This window comes from Muntiacus reevesi, chromosome 19 (assembly GCF_963930625.1).
Source record: "Muntiacus reevesi chromosome 19, mMunRee1.1, whole genome shotgun sequence".
NCBI lineage: Eukaryota > Metazoa > Chordata > Mammalia > Artiodactyla > Cervidae > Muntiacus > Muntiacus reevesi.
In genome coordinates this window covers 40,523,261-40,540,621 of record NC_089267.1, presented here as the reverse complement: position 1 = coordinate 40,540,621, position 17,361 = coordinate 40,523,261, and the positions used below count along the sequence as shown (strand labels likewise).

Sequence of the window (17,361 nt, the reverse complement as noted above, 5' to 3'; positions counted from 1 at the left end):
TTATATTCACCACACTAGTCATGCTATACACTGATATTATATTCCAAGAACATTCAGTTTAAAGCAGCTTTTAAAGTCTTTTCTTGGAGAAGGGAGGAGAGATGGAAGAAGAAAAACACACTACTCTTTTAAATGGTGCTTTTTAAAAAGTAGCCCTGGAAAGATGCATAAGATACCATAAGTGTGAGTGGAGAAGGATGGAGAAGGATGAGAGGAGACTTTTCCTTGATTTTTCATTGTGTATCTTTTAATACTGGGTTGGCCAAAAGGTTCGTTAAGTTTTTCCCATAAGATAGCTCTAGTAGCTCTTAACTGTCTTTAATTTAATCTGAAACAATATTGTTAGACTGTACTGTGACAGCTATCATATCAGTGTGCATTAAAAAAAATGGTGAATTTTTGTGCAGCCATTTTAATATTGAAGATGGAAGAAAAAGCAACATTTTCAGTATATTATGTTTTATTACTTCAAGAGAGGTAAAAACGCAACTGAAACACACACAAAAAGATTTGAGCAGTGTATGGAGAAGGTTCTGTGACTGATCAAATGCATCAAAAGTGGATTTGAAGCCTCATGCTAGAGATTTCTCACTGGACAATGCTCCACGGTCACACAGACCAGTTGCAGTTGGTAGTGATCAAATCAAGACATTAATTGAGCACAATCAACATTATACCACTCAGGAGATAGCCAACATATTCCCAATACTCCAGTCAAGCACTGAAAATCATTTCCTCCAGTTTGGTTATGTTAAATTGCTTTGATGTTTGGGTTCCATATAAGTTAAGTGAAAAAAACCTTGAGAGCATTTCCAGGTGCAATTCTCTACTTAAGAGTAACAAAAATGGTCCATTTTTAAAACAAATTGTGATAGGTGATGAAATGTGGATATTGTATAACAATGTGGAACGGAAGAGATCATGGTGGTAAACAAAATTACCCACCACCAACCACAACAAAAAAGTCTCCATCCGAAGAAGGTGATGTGTATATGGTGGGATTAGAAGGGAGTCCTCTACTACAAGCTCCTTCTGGAAAACCAATCAATTCCAACAAGTACTGCTCTCAATTAAACCAACTGAAAGCAGTACTTGACAAAAAGTGTCTGGAACTAGTCAACTGAAAATGCATGATTTTCCATCAGGATAATGCAAGACCTCATGTTTCTTTTGATGACCAGGCAAAAACTGTTACAGCTTGTCTGGGAAGTTCTGATTCATCCTCTGTATTCACCAGACACGGCACCTTCAAATGTCCATTTATTTTGGTCTTTATAGAATTCTCTTAATGGAAAAAACTTCAATTCCCTAGAAGACTGTAAAAGGCACCTGGAATAGTTCTTTGCTCAAAAAGATAAAAAGTTTTAGGATGATGGAATTATGAAGTTGCCTGAAAAATGGCAAAAGGTAGTGAAACAACAGTGACTATATTGTTCACTAACATTCCTGGCGAAAATGCAAAATGTGTCTTTTAGTGTTACTTTAAAAACCAAAGGAACTTTGTGGCCAATCCAGTAGTTTTGAACCACGTGAATATATCTTGAAAGAAGTATTAAGTTAAACTACTTTTTAAAAAGAGGCTTTTTTTTTTTTACCTTCTTCTACATCTTCACTGAATTCAGTTGCGTTCATCTTCTGTTCCACTAAAAGAAAAGACAAAGTCTTGATTTATTGTTTATTTTTTAAAATTTCACCCACCCATAAGAAATCCCCTTACCCTCCCAACCCTGGTTCTGGGTAATAGAAGGTTAAGTTGATACGACTCTGCAACATAAAGGAAAACTGCAGCCTCTTGTCTGCAAATGCCCAGAAGCAGTCGAGTCTCCTCTGCTCCTGCCGGGAGTTCTTCTCCAAGACTTTATGCGGGCAGAATGCAGCTTACCAAATGAAAGGACCTGAGAAACTCAAGACTTACAAAAGACCTCAGTTTGGATGATCTGTTAGTCCCTGCCTTAAACATCTAACCACACTGTGAAAAGGCTGACAAAGGTCCACAGCAGGCTGTGGCGCCTGTGAACCTGAGCTGACATCCTAAGATTCCAGGTGGTCCAAAAAGACCTACGCCGTCCATGAGGGCGGCCACTAGTCATGCGTGCCTCCAGAGGACTCGAAACGTGGCCAGTCCAAATGGAGATGTGATGTAAGATACATGCTGGATTTCAAAGACTCAGCAGGGCAAAAAGAATGTAAAATATCTCGTTAATAATTTTTATACTGATTACATGTTAAAATGGTAATATTTCAGATTTATTGGGCTAAGTATTAAAATTAATTTCACCTTTTAAAAATGGCACCAAGAATAGTGCCATACATTAGAGCACTACATGAGTGACTCTAGAAAATTTAAAATTGCACATGTGGCTTTCACTACTGTTATTGGATGATGCTGGTCTAGCCCTTTCTTCAGAAGCAAGAGGAGAAGTTCTTAAAGCTCCTGAGCTCCATACAATCTGGTCCAAACCACTCTATTTACTGACGAGGGGATGACATTGGAGGGGTTGGCAGTACCTCCTTCGTATGGGCTGTAGGGTCTGATAGAAAATCAGGGGCTGCATTATACAGAGTGAAGTAAGCCAGAAAGATAAAGAACATTACAGTATACTAACACATATATACGGAATTTAGATAGATGGTAGCGATAGCCCTATATGCAAACCAGAAAAAGAGACACAGAAGTACAGAACAGACTTTTGAACTCTGGGGGAGAACGTGAGGGTGGGATGTTTTGAAAGAACAGCATGTATATTATCTATGGTGAAACAGACCACCAGCCCAGGTGGGATGCATGAGTCAAGTGCTCGGGCCTGGTGCACTGGGAAGACCCTGAGGAGTCAGGTGGAGAGGGAGGTGGGAGGGGGGATCGGGATGGGGAATACGTGTAACTATATGGCTGATTCATGTCAATGTATGACAAAACCCACTGAAATGTTGTGAAGTGATTGGCCTCCAACTAATAAAATAATATTTAAAAAAAAAATAAAGGAATAAATAAAACAGAGATTATAAAAGGAAACAGAAAAAAAAAAAAAAAAAGAAAATCAGGGGCTGGTTTCCCTGCCTGAGCCAAAATGGAATGGACCATCATGGACTGGCATTATGCCTTTGAGATTCCCCAGATGACATAACAGCATGTCCACAAATAGGATAAAGTATAAGTGAGGTGGTAACGTTGGAAAAGAATACATGACAGCCTTTACTGACGACATTGAGGAGTTGTGGTTCTTACCACTGGTGAAGCTGCCTGCAAGTACTGGGTGCCCATTCCAGTTACGGGTCAGAGGGCAGCAGGCGTAACTTCATGAAATTTGTATAAGGAAAAGGGATGCCACCTACAAAGTTCAGTAAACCATTCACCAAGCAGCTGTGGAATGGTGTACACTTCCGGTTGAGGCAGGTCAATGGCGGGACAACCAGAGGATGACCTGTGCAGAGGCTAACAACTTCCAAGGTCAGCAACAATAGCAATGCACAGTGCCTGGCACTATTCTCAGTCATCACAATTAGTTCACGACAGGAACGACTTGTTTCATCTCTGTGTGACTGATTTTCAAAGGAATGAGTAAGAAATTTTAAGATTTACCTGAAACTGAAATTACACTGAAATTATTACTACTTACTAAACTATCTACTATCTGAAAAAAACATGCAGGGGGGATTGAGTGAATATAGACAGTAAGTCAGTCAACTTCAAGGGGCCAAGAACTATTTTACCAGAGGTGAATTTTTAATCAAAGACAATCTCCACTGTATTCCAGGGAAGTAAACCTCAAGTCTGGGTGTCTCTGAGGGGAGAGTGCCAAGTAGGTAGCAGGGCATGAGTACTCTTTTCAGACAGCACGGCTGGCCCACGCTGGGCAGAAACTCAGGCCTGACTGGTAGGGGGCTTCTCAAGGAGGCGAGAATGAGCCGCCCCGCCCCACCCTGACCAAGCCTGGGCCGCCACCTGCCCCTGAAGGCCCTGCCGCCCCGTCCCGAGCCGGTCTCCTCAAGGGAGAACGACCGCTGGACGGGGCGCCGTGTACAAAACCAGTCTCATTCCGGAGAGGAGCGGGAGGGCGGGGAGGAGGTGCGCAAGTTTACTGGGGGTGCTGCGTGGTGAGAGTTCACAAAGCCTCTCTGGCTAAGCAAAAAGCATGAAAAGGACAAGTGGCTCCTAGAGGAAAAGAAAACAGGAGTTGATGAGAAAACCCGGCAGAGAATCACAGGCACTGAGCAGAGGTGGTCTGGATATCCGACACTCCACTTCAGAGGAGCGGCGTGCGTGGGGGTCCCCACGCGAGTGTGACTCGGTGAGACCGCCGTGGAACACCACCAACTCAGCACCTGACCCCGAGCTCCCCCTGGCTCCCGAGGCAGAAGGTGATGAGGGAGGGTACACACCTGAGCCACCGCGGGCGGGAGGAGAGCTGGAGGGGGCTGCGCAGCCTCACCGGGGAGGTGGGAGGCAGGGGTGGCGGCTTCCTGGGCACTCAGGGTGCTCAGAGTGCATCTGCTTTGGAAAACATTTCCGTGTTCATTTATAGACCAGCGACAGATGCTAGACCAGCACAGAAGTCACCCAGGATGCAGTGTGGTGGGCCCCTTCTCTCCCAGACAGTGAAGAAGCCACGCTCATTGAGAAGCTGGGCAATGTCCCATCTGCAAGGCCTGGAAAACTAAGTGCCTCTGGCTCGTGTGGTGGGGAGTGAGGTGAGGGTCCCCACTCACATCCCTGGCTGCAAACTTGGGGCCTGGTGCTGCCCGGCCACTTCATGTGGCCTCCATCTCACCCTGAGCGATTTCAATCCCAATTTTACCAATAAAAAATACCGAGGGCATACACCTACAATATTTACCATTTTTATCTGTCACTCATACTTCGATGAAGCTCAAAAATTATTTTTAGGTCATTCTGATTACAGAAATAAAGAATTTGACTACTGGAAGGGGAAGCAGGTACTTGATCAGTGTCACACAGCTATTAGGTGGTAGAATTAGGATTCAAATCAAATCTGTGTGTATCTCCAGTCAGCCACAGCGAGAGGGAATAATAGAATTCGCATTCTTCTGTTAAGGTTCTTCTGATGAACACCGAGGGCAGTTTCTAGCCTTGGATCTCTCTGACCACTAGCAGCTGGAAATCTCCTTTCACCTCCACGTCACTACCGGGAAGACGAGGGTGCTCTGTGCTTATACAGACTCTACAACTCGGAAGTATCTACAAGAAGGATGGGATGTATGGGTTGCTTCCAGGGATTCAGAGCTGATGGACAGACAGCGCATCAACACCATCCCATCCCTCCACTTCCTGGTCACCTGCCAGATGAAGGTCACAAGGCTGTGCATCCTGGGCGGACACTAAACACCCGCATGCCAAGCATGCCGCAGAAATTCCTTTCGCTTACACAACTATAGGTTCTGTAAGAGCTGCCAACTACTGCAGCATCCCCCACAGGGCTGCTAGGATTACAATCTCCTTTGCCTGCAGGTCTTTGGAGCATTTGTTTTACCATTCTCTCCTTCTCAAAATCCTCTTATCCCTTCACCACAAATCTCAAAATGTGACAGTCTAACCATGCATCCCGTGTCCCTGAAAATCAGCTTCTCCCCTAGGGGTGCCTGTTCCATGTTCCTGACCAAGCCCAGGGGAACATTCAATCGAGTGAAAGGGGCGTGTGTCGTGGAGACCAGTGGGGCTTGCTGCTGCCTCTAGTTAAAACGCACAGGCCCTAAGACATGGATGACCTCTGGGAGGGTAACTCTCAAAGAGGACTAATCTCCAGTGAAGTGAAGTCACTCAGTCGTGTTCGACTCTTTGTGACCCCATGGACTGTAGCCCATCAGGCTCCTCCATCCATGGAATTTTCCAGGCAAGAGGACTGGAGTGGGTTGCCATTTTTTTCTCCAGGGGATCCTCCTGACCCAGGGATGGAACCCGGGGTCTCCCACATTGCAGGCAGACGCTTTACCTTCTGAGCCACCAGGGAAGCCCAATCTCCAGTGGTTAATCCAATTAGTGAAAATGCTAGTTTTTTGTTTCACCAAATAGCCTAGGAAGCCTCAGGTGAGGTGACCATCATTGGTAAAGAAAGGTTTTAAATACTGCACAGCTCATAGCAGTACATATACAGTACACACAATTTTGTTAGACTATCCAATAGCCTCTATCTTTCTTCATAGGGTGAGAGGATAGTGTAGTCCCAAATGTTTAAGAAACAACAGGATGCTTGAGACACTCAAATACCAAATTACAAAGGATAAGTTGCTTAAATTGGCTACATAAATGCAGTATCCCTGGGAGGCCTACCTCTGGGCCTCATGCTGGAAAAATGGCTGAATCTGCCTCCTACCTATCCTGGCTGGGAGCTGGAAGTGAGGGCGGGCGGAGCAGTGAGAACCAGTCACTGGTGTTTCCAAAGAGCCAGTTCTAAGCGACCCCACAAAAAAGTGGAAAAGCGGAAGAGACTTTCCAATTGTAGATAACTGAGCATTCACTTTATGAAGGGAAGATACCTAAAAGTCTTCTTTGCTTTGGACTAGATACACACGCATCCAAAAATTCAAAAGGTATAAAAGGACACTGGTTTAAAAAGCCCCCTGTCCTCCAGTCACTGGGTTATTAGTCTCTTGGAGGCATCTCATTGGTTTTCCTGAGTTTTTCCATAGACACTCTGTACCAGAAGTTGTCAAAATGGGACGTAAGCTGCCTGGATGGACTGCGTGTCTCTCCCCAACTCCAACACTAGTGGAGTCAGGCTGGTAACTTGCAATTGTCGGTGATGGGAACTGACATTTTGTACAAACTTTGGGTTCTGGGCTTTTTTTTTTTCCTTTTTGGAAAGCCTGTTTATCAGTACATCCAAGGCCCTTTCACAAGGTCCATGAAATCAAAACTATTTTCATTACACTGGGGTGCTATTGCCTCCTTCATTTCACAGGTGTGCTACATGATACTTTATTATGCAAAAGATCGACATTAATTCATGATCCCCTGGAGAAGGGAATGGCAATCCATTGCAGTACTCTTGCCTGGAGAATTCCATCAATTGGTGGGCTGTAGTCCACAGCGTGGCAAAGAGTGGGACACGACTGAGTGGCTAATACTTTCACTTTTCACTCTTTTTTTTTTTTTTTTGGGGTAATGGATTTATTTTGGTTATTTTTCAATGAATTGGTAAATAAATATTTAAACTTTTTTTTTTTTTAGTTTCTACCACGTAAATGTTGACAGGAAACCATATAAACAAAAGTTCTTTGGGGGTCCTCAATAATTTTTAAAGGTAAAAAGGGATCTTGAAACTAAAAGGTTTAAGATCCTTGTTCCTTGCTTCTTTGGCTTAATGTATCATGAAAATCTCTATCACTTTTTATTTTAGTTTAAGTTCCCCCAGAAGCAGACTTTGATACGAGGATTTGGAGAGAGTAGTTTCTTTGGGAGAAGACAGAGAAGTACTGAAAACCAGTTCGGGGGCCTGTTAACGGGCTTCCAGTGGGTCAGCTCCTGACAGAGGACAGCACTGAGGTGCTAACAGAGATGTCCCTCGGGGTGTGGTGTGAGCAGAGGGGCTCCCCCGCTCACCTGGGCACCCCCGGAAGGCGGAAGCCCCACTGTGCCATCCCCTCCCAACTCCTCGTCACACTGCCCACTGCTCTGCCACTCTACAAACACTCAAATGCAAAAGACAGCTGCCCACACCCTGGAAGAGGCTGGGCCAAGAGCTGTACTGAGTGGACATAAGCTAACAATCCTAGGAGGTGGACGCTCCTCTTAGGCTCATTTTACAAGTGAGGAAACTGAGGCAGAGTTTTAGAGGCAAATGGGGCCTCCAAAATCATCTTGGGTGGCTCAGTGGTAAAGAATGCAGGAGACACAGGTTCGATCGCTGGTCCGGGAAGACCCCACATGCTGTGGAGCAGCTGAGCCTGTGCGCTGCAACTTCTGAGCCTGAGCTATAAAACCCGGAGCTGCAACTGCCGAGTCTACTCGCCCTAAAGCCTGTCCTCTGCAACAAGAGAAAAGCCCACGCAGCAGTAAAGAGCCAGCACAGCCAAAAATAAATAACAATTATTTTTAAGAAAGAAATCATCTTGCTTAATAGGTGTGAAACCCAAGGCTCAGAAAGGTTAGTTAGTAGCATGCTCAAGCTCCTACGTCGGGCGTCGCCCCCAGTAGCGCTGCGCTTGAGGTGGTTGCACTCCCCGCTGTGTGACGGGTGCTGGTGGGGTGACTGTCCTCTGCAGAGGGGATCGACCGACCGTACAGCTTATTTACAGGGATCGAAGCTGACACAGGGTAGAGATGAGAGGGCCCAGAGGATGAAGGCGGAACTCTGGGAACTCCTATTGGGAGGGGAGGCTGGGTAAACACCAGATGATACAGTAACAGGAAGGAAAGAGCAGTCAGAACCTCAAGATTAGAAGATGTTACATTAAAGTTTCTATAACAACTGTAACTCCCATCTAATAAACAGGCTGCATGCCACAGCTATGTAGAAGACCACTGGTGCTTAAAATTTTGTGACCTGGACACAAATAATTTTAAATTGACATATACTTACAAGATTCCACACCCCTCCCCCCTTCTTTGGGGGAAGAAATAACATTAAAGTACATGCTTGAAGAAAATATTTGCTCTGGAAATAATGCTGCCAATGTTTAAATGGGTCTATCTTGATCTTCTTCGTTACTTTCAGCTCCTAAAGACCCACAGCCAATCTTTCTGTCACTGAAAGCCCCACAGACTTGACAATTATGATAGGAAAGGTCAGAAGAACAATGAACCTGGGCTGGGGGTCTTTAACTTCGAGCTGATCTCAGGTTAAGCACAGGCAGGAACTCTAGCGTCAGGCTGAGGAGGTCCTGGGGCAGAGAAAGCCCCCCGTAACTTCAGTCATTACTGGTGGTGGTTTAGTCACTCAGTCGTGCCCAACTCTTGTGACCCCATGGACTGACTGTAGCCCTGCCAGGCTCCTCTGTCCATGGGATTTTCCAGGCAAGAATACTGGAGTGGGTTGCCATTTCCTTCTCCAGGGGCTCTAATTACTCATTAATTCCACAAAAAGCTGCAGAAAAAATGGAAGGGACAACAAACTCAATATGACCTGGATTGAGACCACCTTTGATCACTATTGTTATTTCCAACAGACAAAAGTTAGAAAGTCAACTGATGTTTTTCCCAACATGACTTCAAAATCTCTATTGACAGGAAGAACTGAGCATTAAATTATGTGTAAAGATTCAAAATCAATTGTTCATCACAGCACCACATAGTCAATAACAACATACTTCAAAGTTCACTGGGGATATCTCTACGATAAAATCAAAATATGCCATAAAGCAGACAGAAGAAAACATTCCAAAATGTTAATTACCTCCAATTAGGATTATGGAAAATTTTTTTCTTTAGTTTCTACTTTCCAAACATTCTACAGTGAGCATGCAGTTCTTTGAAACGGAGACATTTTTTAAATAAAAAAAGAAGTTTTGCAATCTTCACTGCCTAGCCATGTCATGTTCTAAGTTATACCCATAATAGCAACAAGCTAAGAATATAAAATCAAATCTATTCAAGCACTGAAATTACTGATGCTCTAAGAAACAATATAATAACTGACAAACTAGTGCAGACCTTTCATTTTGTAACTGTCCCTGAATTACTAACTCTGAAAGTGTAAAAAACTCCTCAGTATGGAGTGTGGGGGAGGTCAGAAAAAAGTCTCAGCTCAAAAGCCCACGTGTGAACAAGAAGGTGAAAAGATCAGCTTTGAACACTAAGGAAATATCGTTTCCTGGTGGGTATATTATAGGCTTCATCAGTTCATTGCATGATATGTGGGAGTGTTTTTCTAAATAAGCCAAATCCATTCATGGGATGGGGGAAAAAAAAAAACCCCAAGCCTGGACCAAGTACTCTGGATCAGAGACCCAAGCTGAGCGCTGAAGTCAGGACATTTAGAGAGTCTGTGGTTGTCCAGGGAAGCACCTTAGCAATTCTCCAGCCAGGCTTGCTCTGGGTTCCTGCTTTCTGGATGACCGCTGGCCCCTTCGGAGTTCTCTCAGGTCTGTGCCTGAGTACCTTGAGAGACTTCTTACCCACACCTGGAGCCCTCCTTCTGACTCCTCAAAACCAGACTAAACTGGGCAAATCAGAGGCCTGCTCCAGGGGCCGTGGCTCCAGGGTGAAGCAGCAGGATGCAGAGGGGAGGGAGGCCCGGGGAGCTGGGGAGTGGCTGGGCCACAGAAAAAGGAAGGAGTGTGCTGAGGTCACCGGCTCAAAGTGTGTAATAAGGAGTCACGCAAGGACCTGCCAAAGAGGTGGGGTGGTGGGCTGTCTTTGTTGGGAGCTGGATGCAAGGCCCCAGCAAAGCGAGCAGGCGTGGAGGTCCCCTGGCAAAGCCCTGTGCCCGCACAGGATCACCGGGCTCTTGGGTCCTTCCCTAAGCGCCCTGCAGGTTTCCCAAGGAAAACGCCCTCCAGGGCCGCCCCCAGGGGCCGGGAGTCACCTGAGATGCCTCAGTTGGGAGAGTCTAGCCCAGGCTCACCAGAGGCGCCGGAGGCTTGTGGCTGCCCCAGTCACACAGGACAAGCACCGGGCCCAGAAATGGGAAGTACTTGGGCTTCCTGAAACCTCGACGTGCAAATCCCGGCCGGCTGACTCAGGACTCGGCTCCACCGCCGCGGAAGCGTCCACAGGACTTAGGACCGGCCTCACAAAGAGGTCGACCCCAAGACCTGGCCCAGCTGTGCACCCTCAGGCCACCCTGGAGCAAGTCCTCCTGACCTCCATTCCTGTTTCCTGAAGCAAAGTGAGCCGAATTCGCACTCCCCGAGGGCCTCCTTGAGAACCCAAGCCCCAGAACGGGAGTGATGAGAGCCTGAGACTTTGGGGACAGTGGCTGTGCACCCCTGCCACGTACCAAGGGTGAAGCAGGGAGAACAGGCCCAGACTACTTCAACGGTGTCATCAACAAAATACATGCCAGGATTTAAACAATTTATACTTGGGCTTCCCCGGGGGCTCAGAGGGTAAAGAATCTGCCTACAATGTGGGAGACCTGAGTTGATCCCTGGATCCGGAAGATCCCCTGGAGGAGGGCATGAAAACCCACTCCAGTCTTCTTGCCTGGAGAAGTCCGTGGACAGAGGAGCCTGGCGGGCTACAGCCCACGGGGTCACAGAGTCGGACACTACGAGAGACTAGGCCCAGCACCTGCTGTTAACGGAGAGCCACGTGGTCTGACTTTGTGAAACCTCCCCACTGCAGGTCGCACTGATTTTTAAAAAATAAAACACAGAAAAGGAGGACAAGGGTGGGATGGGGTGGAGGTTCAAGACGGAGGAGACATATGCACACCTATGTCTGATTCACGCTGATGAACGGCAGAAACTAACACAATATTGTAAAGCAATTATCCTCCAATTAAATTTTTTTTTTTTAAAGGAAGTTAGCAGCTAACATTCACGTAGCACTGGCTCCAAGGTCTAAGTTTTACACATTCACCTGTGCAATCCTGGCAAAAATCCTCTTACTTTGCAGACAGAGAAGTGGGAGGCAGCAGGCTGTCCCTTGGAGTCCCTTGGAGTGCTGCAGAGAAGCCGAGGGAAAGAGGTGGGGCGGACTCATGCTGGCTTTCCACCAAGAGCTGGGACTGAAGGGGGCTCAACCACCCCCACTTGGCTTTCTCCCTTCCTTACTGAGCACACATCTGTAGGCTGGGCTCAGATGCAGAGGCAAGTCAGCATGCCAAATGGGCCTTTGGATTACTAAGTACAGATGATCAGTACACCTGATGTGGAAGAAAATGGAACTCCCTACTAAACTTCAGGGGCAGGCAGACCTGGGTTATATCTAACCCTGGCTTCACCTACGTTTAGCTTCTCCCGCTGGGCAAGATGCTAACCCATCCAAGCCTTGGTGCTTTCTTCTGTAAAAGCGCCCACTACCTTACCTCCTAGGCTCTGTGAAAACTACAAAGGGGAAAGTGCCTGGCACACAGTGCTCAGTAAATGTTACTTAGCATAAAGTCTTTTTTTTTCCTTAAAGATATGTTAAGTGCATCTTAATAGTGAAGATTTTTAATATTTTAAAAAATTAAAATGGTTTAAAACTTTAAAAAAGTTTTGTAATGTTTCTTTCAAATAAAAGAAAAAAGAAACATTACACTGGAAAGGGAGAAATCAAAATGCTCTCCCTAAGGACAGGAAGAATGTTCCCATGCCACCCACCCTTGCTGGGCTCAGTCTCCGGGTCTGCAGGGAGGGCTGGGAGCCTCGGTGCTCTCGGAACCCGGCCCTTTAGGCAGTGGCATCCTGCCCATGGGACTTGCAGGACATGTTTGTAATTTGTCTTTATTTTTAGACACATCTGCAAATGCAGTTTGAAAAATACCAGTCTTCAGAAAACCAGGGCAATTTCCCCCCCGAGTTTTTCTAAAGCTGTAATTGTCGCTTCCCTCCTTACTGTCTCATCTTTTGGCGCACAGCGAAGGACAATATCACAGCCTGGATGTGGCGTCTCACCCTTCAGACGCTGCATTTTCTGAATGTGACTAAATGTGACGTCTTCCTCAGCTAAGGGCTTCTGCTTATTAAGCCCTCCCTGGCCTCACAAAGGACTGGCTACCTCCTTCAACATCAGTGGTAGGAGGTGCCAGACTCTGCTTTTAACTTTAACCTTGGCGTCCAGAAGCTGGGGTCAAGGAGAAAAGGAAGGCCAGCATATCCCAGCAGCCACCCACGTGATGGACTGGACAATGGTGACTAACCTTCCTAGAGATATAAGCAGAGTTTCCTCTATACTTCCCACTTTTACAAATGTGTCGTCTTGTGACCACATGAGCTAATTACTAAACCCCCACACCCCCAGCCTCCCTCCTTCAGTTGACTAGCTCCGTGCTCAAACCAACAGCCCCTTGCAAACAAGAAAAGATCAACTGAGCAATCACTGCCTTTACAGATATCAATGCAATGGTGTTTCCCTGGCCATTGATAACTGAAAAATCAGACGAGAGGAGACAAGAGGAGAGGTGGCGGTTAGTAGAGAACAAAAACATTGTAAGGGCTGATTTAAAGAACAGTCAACCTTCCAATCTGTGGGTTCCTAATTCGACGACATGGAGGACTTGCTCTAAGAGACTTTGGGCATCTGGAGATTTGGAATCTGAAAGGGACCCTGTATCCAATTCCACACAAATATTGAGTGATGGCTGTACATGTGTTTCAGGTGGAATTAAAAATGGAGGAAGAGGGGAACAGAACTGCCATACGACCCAGCAATCCCACTGCTGGGCATACACACCAAGGAAACCAGAACTGAAAGAGACACGCGTACCCTAATGTTCATCGCAGCACTGTTTATAATAGCCAGGACATGGAAGAAACCTGGATGCCCATCAGCAGACGAATGGATAAGACAGCTGTAGTACATATACACAATGGAATATTACTCAGCTATTAAAAAGAATGTATTTGAATCAGTTCTAATGAGGTGGATAAAACTGGAGCCTATTATACAGAGTGAAGTGAGTCAGAAAGAAAAACACCAATATAGTATATTAACGCATATATATGGAATTTAGAAAGATGGTAATGATGACTCTATATGTGAGACAGCAAAAGAGACATAGATATAAAGAATAGATTTTTGGACTCTGTGGGAGAAGACGAGGGTGGGATGATTTGAGAGAATAGCACTGAAACACATGTATTACCACATGTGAAACAGATCGCCAGTCCAGGTTCGATGCATGAGACAGGGCACTCAGGGCTGGTGCACTGGGATGACCCCGAGGGATGGGATGGGGAGGGAGGTGGGAGGGGGGTTCAGGATGGGGGACACATGCACACCCATGGCTGATTCATGTCAATGTATGGCAAAAACCACCACAATACTGTAAAGTAATCAGCCTCCAATTAAAATAAATAAATTAATCAAAAAATATATAAGTTGAATAAATGGAAAAAAAAAAAAAAAAGGGAAGAAGAGTATGTTACCAGGTGAGCTGCTGAGAAAACGTAACTGTAAAACAACAGTGTGTGGGACTTCCATGGCAGCCCAGAGGTTCCTCCATGCTTCCAATGCAGGGGGTGCAGGTTTGGTCCCTGGTCAGGGAACTACGATCTCATAAGGTGCAGCCAGAAAATAAATAATTAAAAAAGAGAAAAACAACAGTTTGTAAAATGTCTGATCATTCAGTGACTAATATAACAGGCATTAACACCAGTCCAAGTGAAATTGCACCACTCCTGTTTGACACATTGAAGGCCTGATGCCAGGGTGGAGAGCCCTTAGCTAGGCATGTGCGGGTCATGTGTGGCAGCTCATTCCAGAAACCACCACAGAGCCTGGACTGAAATAATAATGCTGCAAGAGATACTGGAACATCAGAAGGGAAAGAGCCACTGTTCAATCTGGAACATCAGAAGGGAAAGAGCCAAGGAAAGAAACAGCAAGGTAATGCTCACAAAGCACATAAAATATCCCTTTGTGTGTGTGTGTGTGACTTTAAATTTTATTTTTTAAAATTACCATACAGTAAAATGTACTCTCTGGTTGCAGGGCGGGGGGAGGAGAGGGCATACAGTTCTATGAAAGGTAACACAGATATACACATCCCTGTAGCCACCATCAAGAGGATACAGGAAAGTTCCACCATACCAAAAGTTGGTTCTACAAATAATTCCCCCCAACTTGCTTTAGCCAATAACAGGCACAATGAATAATAGGGGAGGAACCATAATTTGTCATCAAAATTAAGTGCCAGGAAAAACAAACACATCACACTCCAACCTCCCATACACTGAATTTTTTTTGCTGGTTGACTAGCAGCCTTCATGTATCTCTACATTATAAAATTTGAGGTATTTACAAGCCACATCCCTCTATTTTTTCACTGTGGAATCAGTACAGTTCATAAAAGCATGTTACTTCTTGTTGCTTTAGGGCTTTGCAGACAAGTGGCCAGAGGGACATTCCTGCAGGATATTAAAATTTCACCAAATCAAACCACTGTTAGGGTAGATTCCAGTTCTTTTCTTCCTAATTATCAGACATTCTACCCTTCTTTTGCTCACTTAAGGAATGCTTAAGAACTTAGAAGTTTGCAAGTGGGTCAAGTAAATGTGTCTAAGTGGTACCTTTAACAGACTATTGAGATGCTGACCAGCTTGTCTACTGGGTCCTAAGTGGTCTTGCTTTTGGAGGTTACTAGTGCTTTGTGCGTGATGGGAGATGGTAAGGACATAAAACTTCGTTAAATCCCTTCAACAAGGAGATGGCCTCTAAGGCAAAACCCACGTTCAGTAGTGGAGTTATTATGCGATAGGCTCTGGTTTTTCCATGGATTTATTTCAAGGGCCATGCACATGCCAGCCAGCCCACTAATAGGAACAGGGTGCACTGGTCCTTTCCCCTGGAATCCAAGAGGTTCTCCATATTCATTTAGCAAAAATTTACTGAGCACCTACTAAGTAGTCAGATCCTGGGTTAGTGGCTGGGGATGTAAAACTGTTAAGACATAAAATCTCAAGCACCCTCAGCACTGAGGGAAGGGACATGAAACTGGAAACTAAGGATGGATGGGTTGGGGGGGGGGGGGGAGAAAAACCAAGGCGGGGATTGGGTGCATAACAAAAAAAAACCTGTCCTCAGTCTCTGTCCTTCTGGGCCAACAGGAGCCAGCCCCAGCCCGAGAATTCACTTCCTTGCCTCAGTTTCCACAGCCCCAGCTTTCGGGCACTCCACGTGTTGCCCCGTGGCACGGGGAACAGTTAATAAGTTACAAAAGTTACGTTAAGAAGGTGAACTTGAACGTTTCCGACGCTGAAGCACACAGCCCTCTTCCGCACATCCTCGCCCAGTTGGCATTTGAGTGAAAAATTCTTCCAGACAGGCCACCTGAGCACTCAAATTCCTTGACCTCTGCAAAAACACCTTGGGTAAAAATGTTTCGGCACACAAGGCCCTGACGGGCACTGCAGCACAACTCACGGGCGCGGCGTGCACCAAGTCTGCGTGGGAATCACGTTTACAAGAAAGAGGGAGGGGGCGGTCACGAGGGGCGGCGGGCGCCAGGGCTCCGGTTCCGCGGCCGGCCGGGAAGGCCTCGCGCCAGCCGGGCGCACGCCCAAGGCGCCGGGCCCGCCTCCAGCTCCCGGGCAGCGGGAACCGCGAACCGCGCCGTGGACGGCCCGGGAGGGAGCGCTGCGCCCCCTGGCGGCGGGGCCCGTCCCTGCCCGCTGCCGGCCGCCGGCCGTCGCCGCCGCGGGCCTGCCTCGCTCCATTTGCTGACTCCGGAGGCAGCGTCCCTCCGAGCGGCGGCTTCTCGGGCCTCCCGCTCCCCGCTCCGTGTCTTCCTCCAGTCCCCGCCCCCTACTCCTGCTCTGACACCCCCCTTCTGCACGCCGAGCCCGTTCCCAGCCGCAGCCCGGCGGAGCGCGGACGCCGAGTCCGCCGCTGGCTTCGCTGAGCCTTCCGGCAGCCCCGGCCGCTCCATCGCGGCGCCCGGCGGGGGTGCGGGGCCGGCGCACGGCGCGAGTGGGGCGGTGGCGGCGCGGACTGTTCCACTGCGCGTCCCCCCCCGCCCCCGCGCGGCGCGCGTGCTCCCCGGAACGCCATGGAGCCGCCGCGTTCCGAGCGGGCACAAAGGGGCGCGCGGCACAATGGGCGCGGCGAGCCCGTGGGCGCCCGGCGCCCGCTCCGGCGACTCGGCCCTGCGCGGGGGTGGGCGCCCCTCCCGGCGAGCGCTCTCCGGGCAGCCCCCCTACGCGTCCCCTCCCCTGCTCCCGCCCCCCACCCCGGCATGGATGTTGCAGCCACTCGCCCGTCCGTCTGCTCCGGAGCCGCCGCCACCGCGCGGCCGGCTTGAACCGCCCCGCACTTACCTGGGACACGAGTTCTGTACTTTGCAGAGCGGGCCCGCGCCGAGTTGGGGCGCCACGTGGGGGGTAGGGGCAGCGCGGGGCTGGGGAGTGGGGGCCGCGCGCGGAGGGCCAGGCCGGGGCGGCCCGGGGAGTTGCTGGGGGCAGCGGGCGGGCGCCGTGTATTTTCCCCTCTCTTTGTGTGTGTCCGTGCGCTGCGCTCTCGCGTGACGTGACGGGACTCCGTGTGTCATTTCCGCACAAGGACACAGGAGCCCCCGCTGCAGTGGAACCACAACCCCTCCGCCCCCACCCCCAGCCCGCCCCTCCCCCTCAGCGGGGCACACGCGGGACCGGCGGCGGCGCTCGGGCGTGAACGGCCGCGGCGGGGAGCTGGGGCGCGCACTCCGGGGACCCGGGCGGCCCAGCGCGCTCATCCGGTGCCGCGCCGCTCCACGTGGGCCCGCGCCCGCTGCCCGGGGCGGGGGGCGGCGGCCGCGCACCCACGGTGCGCCGGGCCAGCGC

At 48.3% G+C, this 17,361-nt stretch overlaps 1 protein-coding gene across 1 annotated transcript in view; it reads right to left on the bottom strand.

The window, feature by feature from the left end:
• BEND3 (BEN domain containing 3) overlaps positions 1 to 16,894 on the bottom strand; it is a 33,460-nt gene extending 16,566 nt beyond the window's left edge. The window contains exons 1-2 of the mRNA XM_065911694.1: positions 16,861 to 16,894; positions 1,596 to 1,643 (exon numbers count right to left, since the gene is read on the bottom strand). Of these exons, the coding sequence (XP_065767766.1) occupies positions 1,596 to 1,632 (37 nt within the window). The 5' untranslated portion in view covers positions 1,633 to 1,643; positions 16,861 to 16,894. The remainder of the gene's footprint in view (positions 1 to 1,595; positions 1,644 to 16,860) is intronic.
• Positions 16,895 to 17,361: the final 467 nt, after the last annotated feature.